Here is a 15,201-nt window from a genome sequence, read left to right as displayed (position 1 = left end):
TAACCGTAGCTTTAAGCTTCAGTAACTACTAATGAGACAGAGGCTGACCTTCAACATCAACATCAAACTTCCTACGAGTCATTTTGCTTGAGTCATTACTGCAGCAGATTATCTCGTAGTAACAGCTAGGTGATAATCATACCCTATCAGTGACTCAGACGTTGTTTGTTCTGAGATCTCCAATGTCAGGCAGACAAAGTTTCGCAGAGTCATTGCGTTATCAGATTGCAGCGCGCTATATATGTGACGCTAAGTCGAGACTCAAGCAACAGTGCACTTCACTCGGTAGGTAAGTGTGAGTGTCTAAGTGTCTACCTCATCTTCATCTCTTTCTCACTCTCTAATTTGTTGTTAAATGAATACAAAGGTTTGCCATAGAGTCAGCTTCTCGTCAATTCATGTTCGCAGCCATTAAAGCCTGTTTTACGTAAAACGTTGCCAACGTATATGATACAATTTCGTTATTGTACAATTTTGAGGTTTTTTTTCACACAGGCTCTCCATTGAGTTTACTTGTTCTGATGTGTATATGGCACTGACATCTATTGTAACTAATGCTGGACTTAAAGCAACACCAATGGAAAAAAAACCAAAGGAAAAGAAAAGCTGTCTGCGTTGGTTTGTAACAACACTGCAAACGAAATCTCTTGCAGTCTCGACTTACGTAATATTTCATATAGAATTTGGCACATCGAAATCAGATATTTCATAATTAACAGTAAGGTGAGAATTTCACTTTATTGTCAAAACTTCTAATGGTGAGACGAAATTCTTTGAATGATAGCCGAGGCCGCTCAAAAGATAAAAGAATGATAAAAGAATGTCACTAAATCTTGAATTACCAAGCGAAGTGTTGGAGTGGCTAGCACACTGAACTCGTATTCGGGAGGACGACGGTTCAAAACCCGCGTCCGGCCATCCTGACTAAGGTTTTCCGTGATTTCCCTAAATCACTTTTTGCAAATGCAGGGATGGTTCCTTTGAAAGGGCACGGCCGACTCCCTTCCTCAGCCTTCCCTAATGCGATGGGACCGATGACCTCGCTGTTTGGTGCCCTCCCACAAACCAACCACCAAATCAATGGATGAGAAGCGATGTATTCTTACTCTGGTTCCACATATTCGTCGACTTTTCTCATGGAAAGGTAGAAAATCCTGTTATGGGGCTTCTTGATGGACATGCCTCTCGCACGAAAAACTTGGAAATGCCAGAACTAGCTCGCAGCAACGGTGTTAGTTTATTGTGCTTTCCGCCAAAGTGCTCGCATGAACTTCAGACCCTGGATGTAGCATTTATGAAATCTTTGAGCCTGTTTTACGAAGACGAAGTGAGAAGGTGGTTGAGATCGAACACAGGCAAAGTTATCACTTTGTGGCAAATTTGTCTATTGTTTGGGCAAGCTTTTGTTTATGATACGATCATGCGAACTGTAATGAAAGGATTCGAGAAAAATGGTATTTGTCCAACGAATTTCAACGTCTTCTCAGACGAAGACTTCCAACCAGCTGCGACGACTGATATTTCGATTGAGGCAGCAGCCAATTCCACTGAAAATCCTTGAGTCAATCGTTCAACAAACCTTCCCACTAAAGCTCCTACTGACTTCCCAAACCCACCTTCTGAACTTGCACAAACTAACTGCAGCGACAGACTGAGCTGGAAGCTAGACGTCAGTGTTCTTTGATGACTGATACTCCAAGGCCATCCATGAATAGCTCCACTCTGTTGAGCTTCCCTCCTTTTAGCCCTGGAAATGTTACACCTGTACCCAGGGTTACAGCAGGGCAGAAATAAGGGACAAGAAAGAGGGGTAAAAGCACTATCCCAACATTGTCACGATGCAAGAATGAGCTACAAGAAGCAGTCAAAACATCCTTGGGAGCTAAAGATAATAATGCGAAGATCAGGCTGCTAGTTCGAGAAGAGAAGAAGAAATTGAAAGTAAAAGGAAAAGGGTTTCAATCAAAGAAGAGGAAGACAAAAAAAAAAGAAAAAGAAACGGACTATACAGAAAATGAAACATGATGAAGATACGGCATGTACATATTGCAAGGAATTACATTCCACTTCAACTGAGGTTTGGAATGCATGGCAGAAATCCACACAGTGTGCACATATCTCGTGCGGTCGCATGGATATGAACGACGATGGAGCCCTGCTTATGTGTAAGATGTGTCATCGAAGAAATTAAAAAGAACACGGTTTCCATTCCGTCCCATGTAACGGGCGGAACGGACAATGTCTTAGATTTTCGATATAACAAACGATATATACTACTTTAAGTTATGTTCATTTGCAAATTATGTTCGTCCAAATGTTCATTGCAATATTTTCTAAAAATTTCAAGTGAATCGTTCAATAAGTTTTCGAGATTTTTGCTAGTAACGGTTTTTCTTTACATACTACTGGACATTAAAATTTCTTTTCTCTGCCTCGTGATGACTGGGTGTTGTGTGCTGTCCTTAGGTTAGTTAGGTTTAAGTAGTTCTAAGTTCTAGGGGACTGATGACCATAGATGTTAAGTCCCATAGTGCTTAGAGCCATTTGAACCTTTTTTTTTTAATTCCTACACCAAGAAGAAATGCAGATGATAAACAGGTATTCATTAGACAAATATATTATGCTAGAACTGACATGTGATTACATTTTCACGCAATTTGGATGCATAGATCCTGAGAAATCAGTACCCAGAACAAGCACCTCCGTCCGTAATAACGGCCTTGAAACGCCTGGGCATTGAGTCAAGCAGAGCTTGAATGGCGTGTACAGGTACAGTTGCCCATGCAGCTTCAACACGAAACCACAGTTAATCAAAAGTAGTGACTGGCGTATTGTGACAATCCAGTTGCTCGGCCACCACTGACCAGACGTTTTCAATTGGTGAGAGATCTGGAGAATGTGTTGGACAGGGCAGTAGTCGAACACTTTCTGTATCCAGAAAGCCCCGTACAGGACCTGCAACATGCGGTCGTGCATTATCCTGCTGAAATGTAGGGTTTCGCAGGGATCGAATGGAGGGTAGAGCCACGGGTCGTAGCAGATCTGAAGTCTAACGTCCACTGTTCAAAGTACCGTCAAACCGAGACGTGTAACCAATGGCACCCCATACCATCACGTCGGGTGATATCCCAGTATGGCGATGCCGAATACACGCTACCAATGTGCGTTCACCGCGATGTCGCCAAACACGGATGCGACCACCATGATGCTGTAAACAGAACCTGGATTCATCCGAGAAAATTACGTTTTGCCATTCGTGCACCCAGGTTCGTCGTTAAGTAGACCATCGCAGGTGCTCCTGTCTGTGATGCAGCGTCAAGGGTAACAGCAGCCATGATCTCCGAGCTGATAGTCCATGCTGCTGCAAACGTCGTTGAACTGTTCGTGCAGATGGTTATTGTCCCCATCTCTTGACTCAGGGATCGAGACGTGGCTGGACGATCCGTTACAGCCGTGCGGATAAGATGCCTGTAATCTCCACTGCTAGTGATACGAGGCCGTTGGGATCCAGCACGGCGTTCCGTATTTTCCTCCTGAACCCACCGATTCCGTATTTTGGTAATAGTCATTGGATATCGACCAACGCGAGTAGCAATGTCGCGATAAGATAAACCGCAATCGCGATAGGCTACAATCCGACCTTTATGAAATTCGGAAACGTGATGGTACGCATTTCTCCTCCTTAAACGAGGCATCACAACAACGTTTCACCAGGCAACGCCGCTCACCTGCTGTTTGTGTATGAGAAATCGGTTGGAAACTTTCCTCATGTCAGCACGTTGTAGGTGTCGCCACCGGTGACAACCTTGTGTGAATGCTCTGAAAAGCTAATCATTGGCGTATCACAGCATCTTCTTCCTGTCGGTTAAATTTCTGGTCTGTAGCACGTCATGTTCATGGTGTAGCAATTTTAGTGGCTAGTAGTGTATATTGCATATGTATTTTTATATCAATGATATTAACAATGCCCCACATGTCACACTCGTGAGAAAATTTTTTCCACTAAATACTGCTTTGACGTTCAACATTAATCTTTTTTATTTTAGAATCACCTTTTTGGAATCTTCAGGCATCGAAATGTTGGGTGCGCTGTTGCTGATCGCAGCGGTAGTGTACGGGTGGTTCGCCTACTCCTACAAGTACTGGAAGAAGAAGGGAGTGCCCTACCTGGAACCACAGTTCCCCTTCGGCAATATCTACAAAAGTTTTGTGGGAAAGCAGAGCAATGCAGCAGATGTCACGGACGCGTACAAACAGCTAAAAGGTAAGTTGGACCACAGCCGCATGTAAGAGGGTAGACGTTCGAAGTGCATCGAGAAATTCAGTTTTACAAGGGTGACGTTACCGCGCGTATCTTAGAAACACTGAATGTGTCTCTCAACAAGACCATCGTTAGCGTCAGATGCATTAACTAATTTCCTACATTTTTTGAAATATCATGATTTCTCACAATCGCTGTATCATAATTTATTAATGCTATCAGTTTTGGTCAAACAGATTTTCCTCAGGAATAAAGACGACATTAACTACAGCACATTAATATCTGTTTTTTATACCTAAGGATAGCCTGTTGTCCGATCGAAATTATTACTTTCGGAAAAGTGACCTAGAGGTACTTGATTTTTCAGTTTTGCACACTGTTTTCCTCTTTGTCTCTTGTTCGGAGGCGGTCACCATAAAAGTTTTAAGGCCCATCGTTTATCTCCTAATCTCTTCCTAACTCTTCTGTGATGTACGTGGAAGTGTTCATTCGTTTTCTGATTTCTTTATCTGAGACCTTTCTCGCCTTGACACTCTACAACTCCTTTTCAAAAAATTGATTTGCTCGGTTTCAAGTCTCGTATCTCGTTTTGTCATTTCCCAGGATTCAGCTCCACCTAAAAAAATTCTTTGTGTTAACGATTAATATGGCCTTTTTTATCTTTTTCTTAGTTTCTTCTTACCGAAGTCAGGAACTCAACCTATTCGTTGCTTATTTAGCATGTTTTGCCCTCTGTCTTCTTTCGTCTGTTATAAATTTTTCCACGTGCCTCGATAGTTTTTGCATCTATAGGAATATCGTGTTGCTCATTTCCTATTGAGAGATATTTTATTTTGTTAAAACATATTGTTAATCTGGCCTTACTGTTTGTTTCTATGATTTCCTTCGTCAGGTATTCTGTATAATAGTCATCTGCCGCTAGTATTATTTCATCATCGACGCAAAATAAACTTGACAACTAATTCCCATCTGTGTTTCGCTACAGTCCTCCACAATTTTTTCATGCATTCCTTAAGAATGTCGTTCAGATAATATTTAAACTCAACAGAGGCCGTACAGTAACCTTGTCTGAGGCCTGTGGTTGGTCGTATTACTCGGGAAATTTAGTTTCATATTTTCATTCTTGTATCTAATTCCTGGTAATCTGCAAAATGTGCCTTATTCATTGTGTTTTCTTCAAGATTTAGAAATGGATTCCTTATTGGTGCTATTTGTAAATTTATGATAATGTTGTGTATGTCTCTTCCCCTGGATATTAAGTTTTCAGTTATCTCTTTTATTGTAAATATATTATTGACACAGAATGTATCAGCGGTAAAACCACTCTGTTCTTCTCCTACTATAATTCCGTCCTTCAGAAATTCTTTTCTAATCCTAGCGTTTAACTTTTCCACTGATGCGGTAATGCTTATGCCCCTATAACTGACGATTTTGTTATGCCTTCTTATGAAAAGGTACCAAGTATGCTTTTTTCAATTCCTTGAGGTGTCTTCATGTTCAGTCAAGCACTTGTTAAAGACAAGTTGAAATATTTTTTGGTGAATTCTGTTTTCTTTTTTAAATTTCAGTCAGATCTGAAGATTTTTCATTATTTCATTTTTACTGATTATGGTAATTCTTGCAGGACCACACCTAAAGCTATACTTTCGTTGATCGTACGTATTTCTATCTGCATGAACTCTTCTTGGTCTTCTGTTGATATATTTTACAGTATTTCACACATTCTTCCATCTTTATCGATGGTAAATTTCTAAATCATCACCTCCTTTAAATAAGTCAACATGTTTTAAGTTGTGCGCTGAACTCACCTTCGTGGCACGGTATTATTTTACGGGCTATAACGCCTGTAAATCCTGCTCGACGGAGTTTATGTTCTGTTACTTACCGTTATGGGATTTTTTGCAATTATACTACAAGACAAATGTTTATGTTTCTACTTTTTGTTTTGAGCTTTCAGGAGCGTAGATTGCAGTGACGCTGCCAAGAATGTAGAAGTTCCGAAAACTTTGTACTCGGGGACATTGGTACAGTTTATTAGTGATTATCGTGTCGAGGATAGGGAATTAATCAGTATATCGGGGCAGACATTACTAGAAATGTATATTTTCTTTATGATATTCAGAATAACGGACATGCCCGACAGTAACATTCATCACCTGTAAATAGCAGAAGTCACTCTGAAAAAATTTGGAAAGGTGAACCCACGCAAGTAACAGCATGTTTACTGAAATTCTATTATATAGACAATGTAGATCACGTCTTAGGTACTGCGAAATCAAATATTCTATGCGGCCAGTGTCACAAACCGGTCATGAGAATTATAATGAAACAAGAGTAGGAACCGTGATTACTAGAGATCTGGATTTTTTTCATTTTCTCTGCAGAACAAGAGGTACAATCCATCATGACGAAGAAAGGCAGAATTTTTCTAGAGCTTTTGATAGATTCTACCCGGATATGACATTCCAACTACTATATACATTGAAGCGCCAAAGAAACTGGTATAAGCATGCGTATTCAAATAGAGAGATACACTATGTGATCAGAAGTATTCGGACACCCCCTAAAACATTCGTTTTTCATATTAGGTGCATTTTGCTGCCACCTACGGACAGGTACTCCATATCAGCGGCCTCAGCATTCAGACATCGTGAGAGAGCAGAAAGGGGTGCTCCACGGAACTCACGGATTTCGAACGCGGTCAGGTGATTGGGTGTGACTTGTGTCATACGTCTGTATGCGAGATTTCCAAACTCCTAAACAACCCTAGGTCCACTGTTTCCGATGTGATAGTGAAGTGTAAACGTGAAGGGACACGTAAAGGATAAAAGTGTACAGGCCGACCTCATCTGTTGACTGACAGAGACCGCCGACCGCTGAAGAGGGGAGTAAAGTGTAATAGGCAGATATTTATCCAGACCGTCACACAGGAATTCCAAATTGCATCAGGATCCACTGCAGTAATATGACAGTTAGGTCGGACGTGAGGAAACTTGAATTTAATGATCTAGCGACTGCTCATAAGCCTAACATCAGGCCGGTAAATGCCTGACGCCGCCTCGCTGTGTGTAAAGAGCGTAAACATTGTACGGTTGAACAGTGGAAAAAGTTGTGTGGAGTGGTGAGTCACGGTAACCAATGTGGCGATACGATGGCAGGGTGTGAGTATGGCGAATGCCCGGTGAACGTCATCTGCCAGAGTGTGTAGTGCCAACAGTACAATTCGGAGGCGATGGTGTTATGGTGTGGTCTCGTTTTTCGTGGAGGGGACTTGCGCCTCTTGTTGTTTTGCATGGAACTATCACAGCACAGGCCTACAATGATGTTTTAAGCTCCTTCTTGCTTCCCACTGTTGAAGAGCAACTCGGGAATGCCGATTGCATCTTTCAACACGATCGAGGTCCTGTTCCTAATGCACGTCTGGAACCGCGCGACCGCTACGGTCGCAGATTCGAATCCTGCCTCGGGCATGGATGTGTGTGATGTCCTTAGGTTGGTTAGGTTTAAGTAGTTCTAAGTTCTAGGGGACTAATGACCTCAGAAGTTGAGTCCCATAGTGCTCAGAGCCATTTGAACCTAATGCACGGCCGGTGGTGGCGTGGGTGCACGACAACAACATCCCTGTAATGGACTGGCCTACACGGAGTCCTGACCTGAATCCTATAGAACACCTTTGGGATGTTTTGAAACGCTGACTTCGTGCCAGGCCTCACCGACCGACATCGATACCTCTCCTCAATGCAGCACTCCGTGAAGAATGGGTGCCATTCCCCAAGAAACCTTCTAGCATCTGATTGAACGTATGCCTGCGAGAGTGAAAACTGTCATCAAGGCTAAGGGTGGGCCAACACCATATTGAATTCCAGCATTACCGATGAAGGGCGCCACAACTTGTAAGCCATTTTCAGCCAAGTGTCCGGATACCTTTAATCTTATAGTGTGTGTAAACAGGCAGAATACGGCGCTGCGGTCGGTAATGCCTATATAAGACAACGAGTGTCTGGCGCAGTTGTTAGATCGGTTACTGCTGCTACAGTGACAGGTTGTCGAGATTTAAGTGAGTTTGAACGTGTAGTTATAGTCGGCGCATCAACGATCGGACACAGCATCTCCAAGGTACCAATGAAGTGGGGATTTTCCCGTAGGACCATTTCACGAGTGTACCGTGAATATCAGGGATCCGGTAATACTTCAAATTTCCGACATCGCTGCGGCAGGAAAAAATACCATGCAAGAACAGTAGCAACGACGATTGCAGGGAATCGCTCAACGTGACAGAAGTGCCACCCTATCGCAAACTGCTGCAGATTTCCGTGCTTGTCCATTAAGTGTCAGCATGCGACTCATTCAACGAAACCTCATCGATATGGGATTTCGGAGCCGAAGACTTACTCGTGTACCGTTGATGACTGTACGACAAGGCTTTACGCCTCCACTGGGCCCGTCAACACTGACGTTGGACTCTTGATGACTGGAAACATGTTGCCTGGTTGAACGAGTCTAGTTTCAAATTCTATCGAGCGGATGGACGTGTACGGTTATGGAGACAACCTCATGAATCAATGGACCCTGCTGATTGTTCATGCTAGTGAAGGCTTTGTAATGATGTGGAACGTGCGCGGTTGGAGTGATATGGGAAATCTGATACGTCGACGTACGAGTGACAGGTGATATGTACGTAAGCATCCTGTCAGATCACCTGCATCCAATCATGTCCATTGTGTATTCCGACGGACGTGGGCAATTCCAAGAGGACAATGCGACCCCCCACACGTCCAGAACAGCTAAAGAGTGGCTCTAGGAACAGAGTTCAAACACTTCCGCTGGCCACCAAACTCCCCAGACATGAACATTGTGGAGCATGTCTGGGAAACCTTGCAACGTGCTGATCAGAAGAGATATCCAACCCCTCCTCTTACGGATTTACTGACCTGCAGGATTCATGATGTCAATGCCCTTCATCACTACTTCAGACATTAGTCGAGTCCATACCAAGTCGTGTTGCGGCACTTCTGCGTGCTCGCGGGGGCTCTACACGTTATGAGGCAGGTGTACCAGTTTCTTTCGCTCTTCAGTGTAAGAACATCTAGATTAAATTCTTGAAAGCCAACATTGAAGAATGAGGAACGTGATGACAGGGGATCGCCTTTGCCCCGAAACGTGCAATCTCGGAGAATACTATGCCTGGCACGTACTAACTACATCCAAGAAAAAAAAAAATAATGACACCAAGAAGAACTTATGCAACACATACGAAAGTTGTGTAGGTGCGTTTCTACATCTGGAAGGTGATGTCTATTCAAATTTCTGAGAATGCAAATCATATTTGCTTTCAACACAAGCTGTAACGGTCGTGGGCGTTAGTTGTCTTTGGCATTGGACGTGGTGGGTTGATATTAGTCAAGAATGCTTTTATGGGCACAAAGACGCCATTTTCAACATCTCACTGAGCTTGAACGAGGTCGTATAATAGAGTTAAGAGATGCTGGATGTTCCCTCTGCTATAATGCAGAAAGATCTGGCAGGAATGAAGCCACTGCACATGATTACTGGCAGCAAGGTTACTGGTCGCAAGAATAGCAGACTCCAGACGGCCACGTGGCAGGGAAGACCATTGTGTTCGGCGTATGGCTGTGCACAACGCACTGCATCAGCAGTAGCAATTTGAGCAGCAGTTGGCACCACAGTGACACAACAAACTGTTACAGATTGGTTACTTCAAGGACGTCTCCGAGCCAGACGCCCTGTAGTGTGCATTTCGATGGTCGCAAATCACCGCCATTTGCGACGTCGGTGGCGTCAAGTGAGAGCTTATTGGAGGGCAGGGTGGAGGTTTCATGCGTTTCTGATGAAGGCCTTTTCTCCCTCGGTGCCAGTGATGGCGATGTGTTGGTTAGGAGGAGGCAAGGTGAGGACCTGCAATTAACCTGTCTGCGTCCTATACACACTGGACGTACACCTGTGTTCATGGACTGGGGTACAATTTCGTATGACAAAAGAAGCATTTTGGTGGATATCCCACGCACCCTGGCTGCAAATTTGTTCGTCGAGATGCCGATTCGATCTCTTTTGTCTCCATTCAGGTACGTCACTCCATGTGGTGTTTTCCAACAGGATAACGCTCGCCCACATACCTCTGTTATAGCCCACCCTGTTTTACAGACTGTCAACATTTTGCCTTGGCGTGCACCATCACCAGATCTCTCTGCTATCGAGCAGATACGGGACACCAACGGACGAACACTCCAGCGTCATCCACAACCGACATTAACCGTTCCTGTGTTGACGGGTCAGGCGCAACAGGCGTGGAACTGCAGCCCACAAACTGTTATCGGCCACGTGTATACCACAGTGCATGCACGTCTGCACGCTTACATTGAACATTCTGGTGGTTACACTGGTTACTAATGTACCAGCACTTCATATCTGTAGTGGCTTATAGGGCCCTTACATTAACATGTGTTCTTGCAATGTTAATCACATATATATTTTACTTAGACTCACGTATTCCCGAATTTTCATTACTGTACTTTTATTTTTTTGGCCTTGCGATTCTAATCCCTTAGTATATTTTCATTCATTTACACACGTTACAAATAATTACGAAGCTTTTGAAGAACAGTTCAGACAGTGGAATAGAAGACGGTTAGAAACGTGCGTGCGAGAACTGGAAAGAGTGATCGACACACAGTTTCCAAGACTGGAAATCTGTATGTACGAGTATAATAAACCGTCAATAGGAAGGTGCTGTCATGATTTAAATTTTGTTTAAATGGCAGCATGAACTTTTTTGCATTAAATTTCGAGCAGCGAATATCATCCACATAGTTTTGCCCTAGCGGTTTTGATAAATTATTCAAATGTAACGTTACTACGTTCGTTGCAAATAAAGAAGAAAGGAAGAAATGTTGCACGTAAACGTCTCATCGACATCGATGTCATGAGTGAATGGCGGAATGAAAAGGTTGCGTCCTATTTTGAGAATATTCACTCTCAGTCATTTAGGAATTCGTCCTGCGGTAGTCTTGTAATGAGTTCCATTAATCTCGTTTTCAGTGATATATTTCTAATAAGATATTGTGAAAAAAGTATATTCCACAGCTCAATATCTAACCGAAAGTTTGAATTTCACAGAAAACAATCAAAGTTTGCTTGTTTGTACTGCAACATATTCCAATGAGACGTAAAGGGGCACAGTTTATGATTCAGTAATAGTTTGCTGGTCTTACACTAGTCCCAGTACTGCATTTCATTTAAAGTAGGCTTCTAGTGAGCAAATATTTAAATGCTAATTTTCACGAATAAAAAGTAGTCAGAGATGTGACAGACGCACAAAAGTGCAGTACTGACACAAGATCAGTGTTTTATGACGTTACCACGAATTTTAACGTATGTTGCTATGAATGGGTTCGTATTTCTATATGACGTACGCTTTTTTTCTCTAGGTACGATTAAGTATAGTTTTCGGAGTGATTGTTAGGAGAGATATTATTGTATGTCCACATTACCTTATAGGTGGAGTCCGTACACAGCTGCCACGACTTAATAGACGTCTTTACATAGTGGGAAGCCTAGCGCCGGCTGTCTGCTGCCACGGCCCATTTTGTCGCACTGTCCTAACGGATACGTTCGTCGCCTGTGGTGCATTGATGTCTGTGGCTGTTTCGAGCAGAGCTGCTTGCCTGTTAGTACTGACAACTCTACGCAGGCGCTGCTGCTGTGATCTACATCTGCATCTACATAGATTCTCCGCAAGCCACATTACGGTGCGTGGCGGAGGGTACCCTGTACCACTACTACGTCGCTACATTTCCAGGAACTCCCATTTGAGTTCCCGAAGTATCTCCGTAACACAGTATTGAACGATTGGTCGCACCAGCATCCTAATTGCGGTCTCCTTTACAGATGAACCACACTCTCCTAAAATCCTCCCAATAAACCGGAGTCGACAATTCGCTTCCCCATCCACAGTCCTGACATGTTCAATCCATTTCATATTCAAAATGGTTCAAATGGGTTCTGATCACTATGGGACTTAGCTTCTGTGCTCATCAGTCCCCTAGAACTTAGAACTACTTAAACCTAACTAACCTAAGGACATCACACACATCCATGCCCGAGGCAGGATTCGAACCTGCGACCGTAGCGGTCGTGCGGTTCCAGACTAGCGCCTAGAACCGCTCGACCACTCTGGCCGGCCCATTTCGTATTACTTTGCAGCGTTACCCTCAGATATTTAAACGCCGTGACTGTGTCAAGCAATACCCATCTAATGCTGTGTCCGAACACCACAGATTTGTTTGTCCCACTCATCCACATTAACTTACATTTTGCCACATTCAGAGCTAGCTGCCCGTCATCGCACCAACTAGATATTGTGTCTAATTCATCTTGTATCTTCATACAGTCACTCAGCTTCGAAACGTAACCGTACACCACAGCATAATCAGCAGACAACAGCAGATTGCTGCCCTCTTCGCCCGTCAAATTATTTATGTGTATAGAGAAAAACAACGGTCCTATCACACTTCCCTGGGGCGCTCGTGAGAGTGCCCTTGTCTCTGATGAACACTTGCCATCGTTGATCAGGATTCTATTACTTAAGAAGTCTTCAGCCCACTCACTTATCTGTGAATTTATTCTATATGCTAATACATTCGTAATCAGCCTGCAACGGGGCACCGTGTTATATCTTTTCCGGAAATCTAGAAATATGGAATCTGCCTGTTCTCCTCCATCCATAGTTCGTAGTATATCACCTGAGAAAAGGGCAAGCTGAGTAATGCACGAGCGATGATTTCTAAAACCATGCTGATTCGTGGACGTAAGTTTCTCAGTCTCAAGAAAATTTATTATATTCGAACTGAGAAAATGTTCAAAGATTCTGCAGCAAACCGATGGTAGGGTTACTGGTCTGTAATTTTACGGGTCCGTTCTTTTACCTTTCTTATATAAAGGAGTCGCCTGCGTTTTTATCCAGACGCTTGGGACTTTGTACTGGGCGAGAGATTGACGATCAGTGCAAGCTAGGCAAGGGGCCAGTGCCGTGTAGTACTCTTTGTAAAACCGAATGGGTTTCCAGCCGGACCTGGTTATGTATTCGCCTTCAAATCTTTCAGTTGTTTCTCTACGCCAGGGATGTTTATTACTGTCTCATCCATCCTGGAGTTAGTCTGATGGTCAAATGACGGTTGGTTTATACGGTGTGAAGGCCGTTGGCCACTGAGTTTTCCGTGGTGAGAGATAATGCCTAAAAATTGATATTTTCGGCACACTCTTGACACTGGGGATTTCGGAATATTGATTTCGCTAACGATTTCCGAAACTGAATGTGCCATACCTCTAGGTCCATCTACCATCCCACGTTCAAAGTCTGTTAAATACCGTCTGAAACCTTTTCACATGAATCACGTGCGTACAAATGACAGCCATGTCAATTCACTGCTCTTTAACACCTTGTGTACGCTATACTACCGCCATATGTGCATGTTGCTAACCCATGACATTTGTCAGTGAGAAGAAAGGTATGTGAGTCGATGACGACAAAGGAAAGTTGAAATTTTGCCGTGTTTTCGGAAACATGGCGGGATGCTGAATTTTAAGTATTGTATATGGTATTCGTAAGCTCAGAGAGTTCTTATATTTTCATTTTACAATACTAAGAGTTTTTTATAATTCCGATCATAATAGCGAGTTTGCTCGATGATTTCGGGTATATTTTAGGCATGAGGCGAGATGATTATTTTATAATAGAGATGACGTAACAGTTATTAATTGAAACTTTATAAACCATGAATGACCTTCGTTTTGTTACAGGGCACCGTTTTGGTGGAATTTATTTCTTCAACCGACCCGCTCTAGTGTTAGTGGAACCAGATCTAATACGCAGCATACTAGTGAAGGATTTCTGGACATTCCAAGACAGGGGAATAAGGGTGGACGAACACGAACCGCTCTCCAGACACCTGTTCTTCCTGGGTGGCAGCAAGTGGCGGAAGCTACGTGTGAAGCTGACGCCCACGTTCACATCTGGCAAAATGAAGATGATGTTCCAGGTAAGTGGCATAGCACGATGCATAGGGCCTAAGATTCAGGATCACGCATTGTTCTTGCTTTAGTATATCGTTTGATCACTGACCTGCTTTTGGCTTTTGGATGTGTCCATGTAGGCTAGCACTTTACACGTGCACAGCTGGCAGAAATATTAGTACACCTGGAAAGGCGACATCTATATTAGTCCGATGACAGCATATGGCATCTGGAAGGTGGTAGATGAACTGATAACGGCTTCAACATTGTCCGCCAACAGATAGTGTAGTGGCATAGCTACCAGGCCACCATTTGTGTCTGTTCTTTATTAGCGAATGTTCACAGCTAGAAGGCTCAGTGTGATACAAACGTGTGAGGCACGCAAGAAACCATGCCACGGAGACGCACTCGTGCTTCCTTCAGCTAATTGAGTGGCGGAATGGTCCTTTGGGAGGAAGTGCAACGTCAATATTACGAAAATAAGAAGAGAAGAACTTTCTGAACATGGATACCGTGTGCAGTACTGAAAATTTCGCGTTCTGCCGCTTTTCGAAAACATGACAAAAATTTCAACTTCCCTCACATGACTTTCTTTACAATGAGATGAGAAGTGCACATATACATAACGCGTACACTAGGTATAAAAGAGCAGTGCATCGGACGGAACTGTCGTTTGAACTCGGGTGACTTATGTGAAATGGTTTCCGACGTGATTATGGCCGTACGACGAAACTTAAGAGACTTTGAACATAGAATGGTAGTTGGAGCTAGACGCATAGGACATTCCATTTTGAAAATTGTTAGGAAAGTCAGTATTCCGAGTACACATCTTGCTGAGAATATCAAATTCCAAGCATTACCTCTCATTACGGACGACGCAGTGGCTGACAGCCTTCACTCAACAACTGAGA

At 43.2% G+C, this 15,201-nt stretch overlaps 1 protein-coding gene across 2 annotated transcripts in view; it reads left to right on the top strand.

The window, feature by feature from the left end:
- Nucleotides 1-282: 282 nt before the first annotated feature.
- The window catches only part of LOC126271865 (probable cytochrome P450 6a14), a 36,648-nt gene continuing 21,729 nt past the window's right edge, over nt 283-15,201 (top strand). The window contains exons 1-3 of one of the 2 annotated variants that reach the window (XM_049974205.1): nt 283-289; nt 4,070-4,264; nt 14,078-14,316. In XM_049974205.1, coding sequence (XP_049830162.1) covers nt 4,078-4,264; nt 14,078-14,316 — 426 coding nt within the window. In that variant the 5' untranslated portion in view covers nt 283-289; nt 4,070-4,077. Of the gene's footprint in view, nt 290-4,046; nt 4,265-14,077; nt 14,317-15,201 lie in introns of both variants that reach the window. The other variant, XM_049974204.1, reaches the window with a different exon arrangement.

The sequence above is a fragment of the Schistocerca gregaria genome, chromosome 5 (genome assembly GCF_023897955.1).
Source record: "Schistocerca gregaria isolate iqSchGreg1 chromosome 5, iqSchGreg1.2, whole genome shotgun sequence".
NCBI classification, from domain to species: domain Eukaryota; kingdom Metazoa; phylum Arthropoda; class Insecta; order Orthoptera; family Acrididae; genus Schistocerca; species Schistocerca gregaria.
Note: the sequence above shows the minus strand (reverse complement) of the source record. Positions and strands in the feature narration are given on the sequence as shown.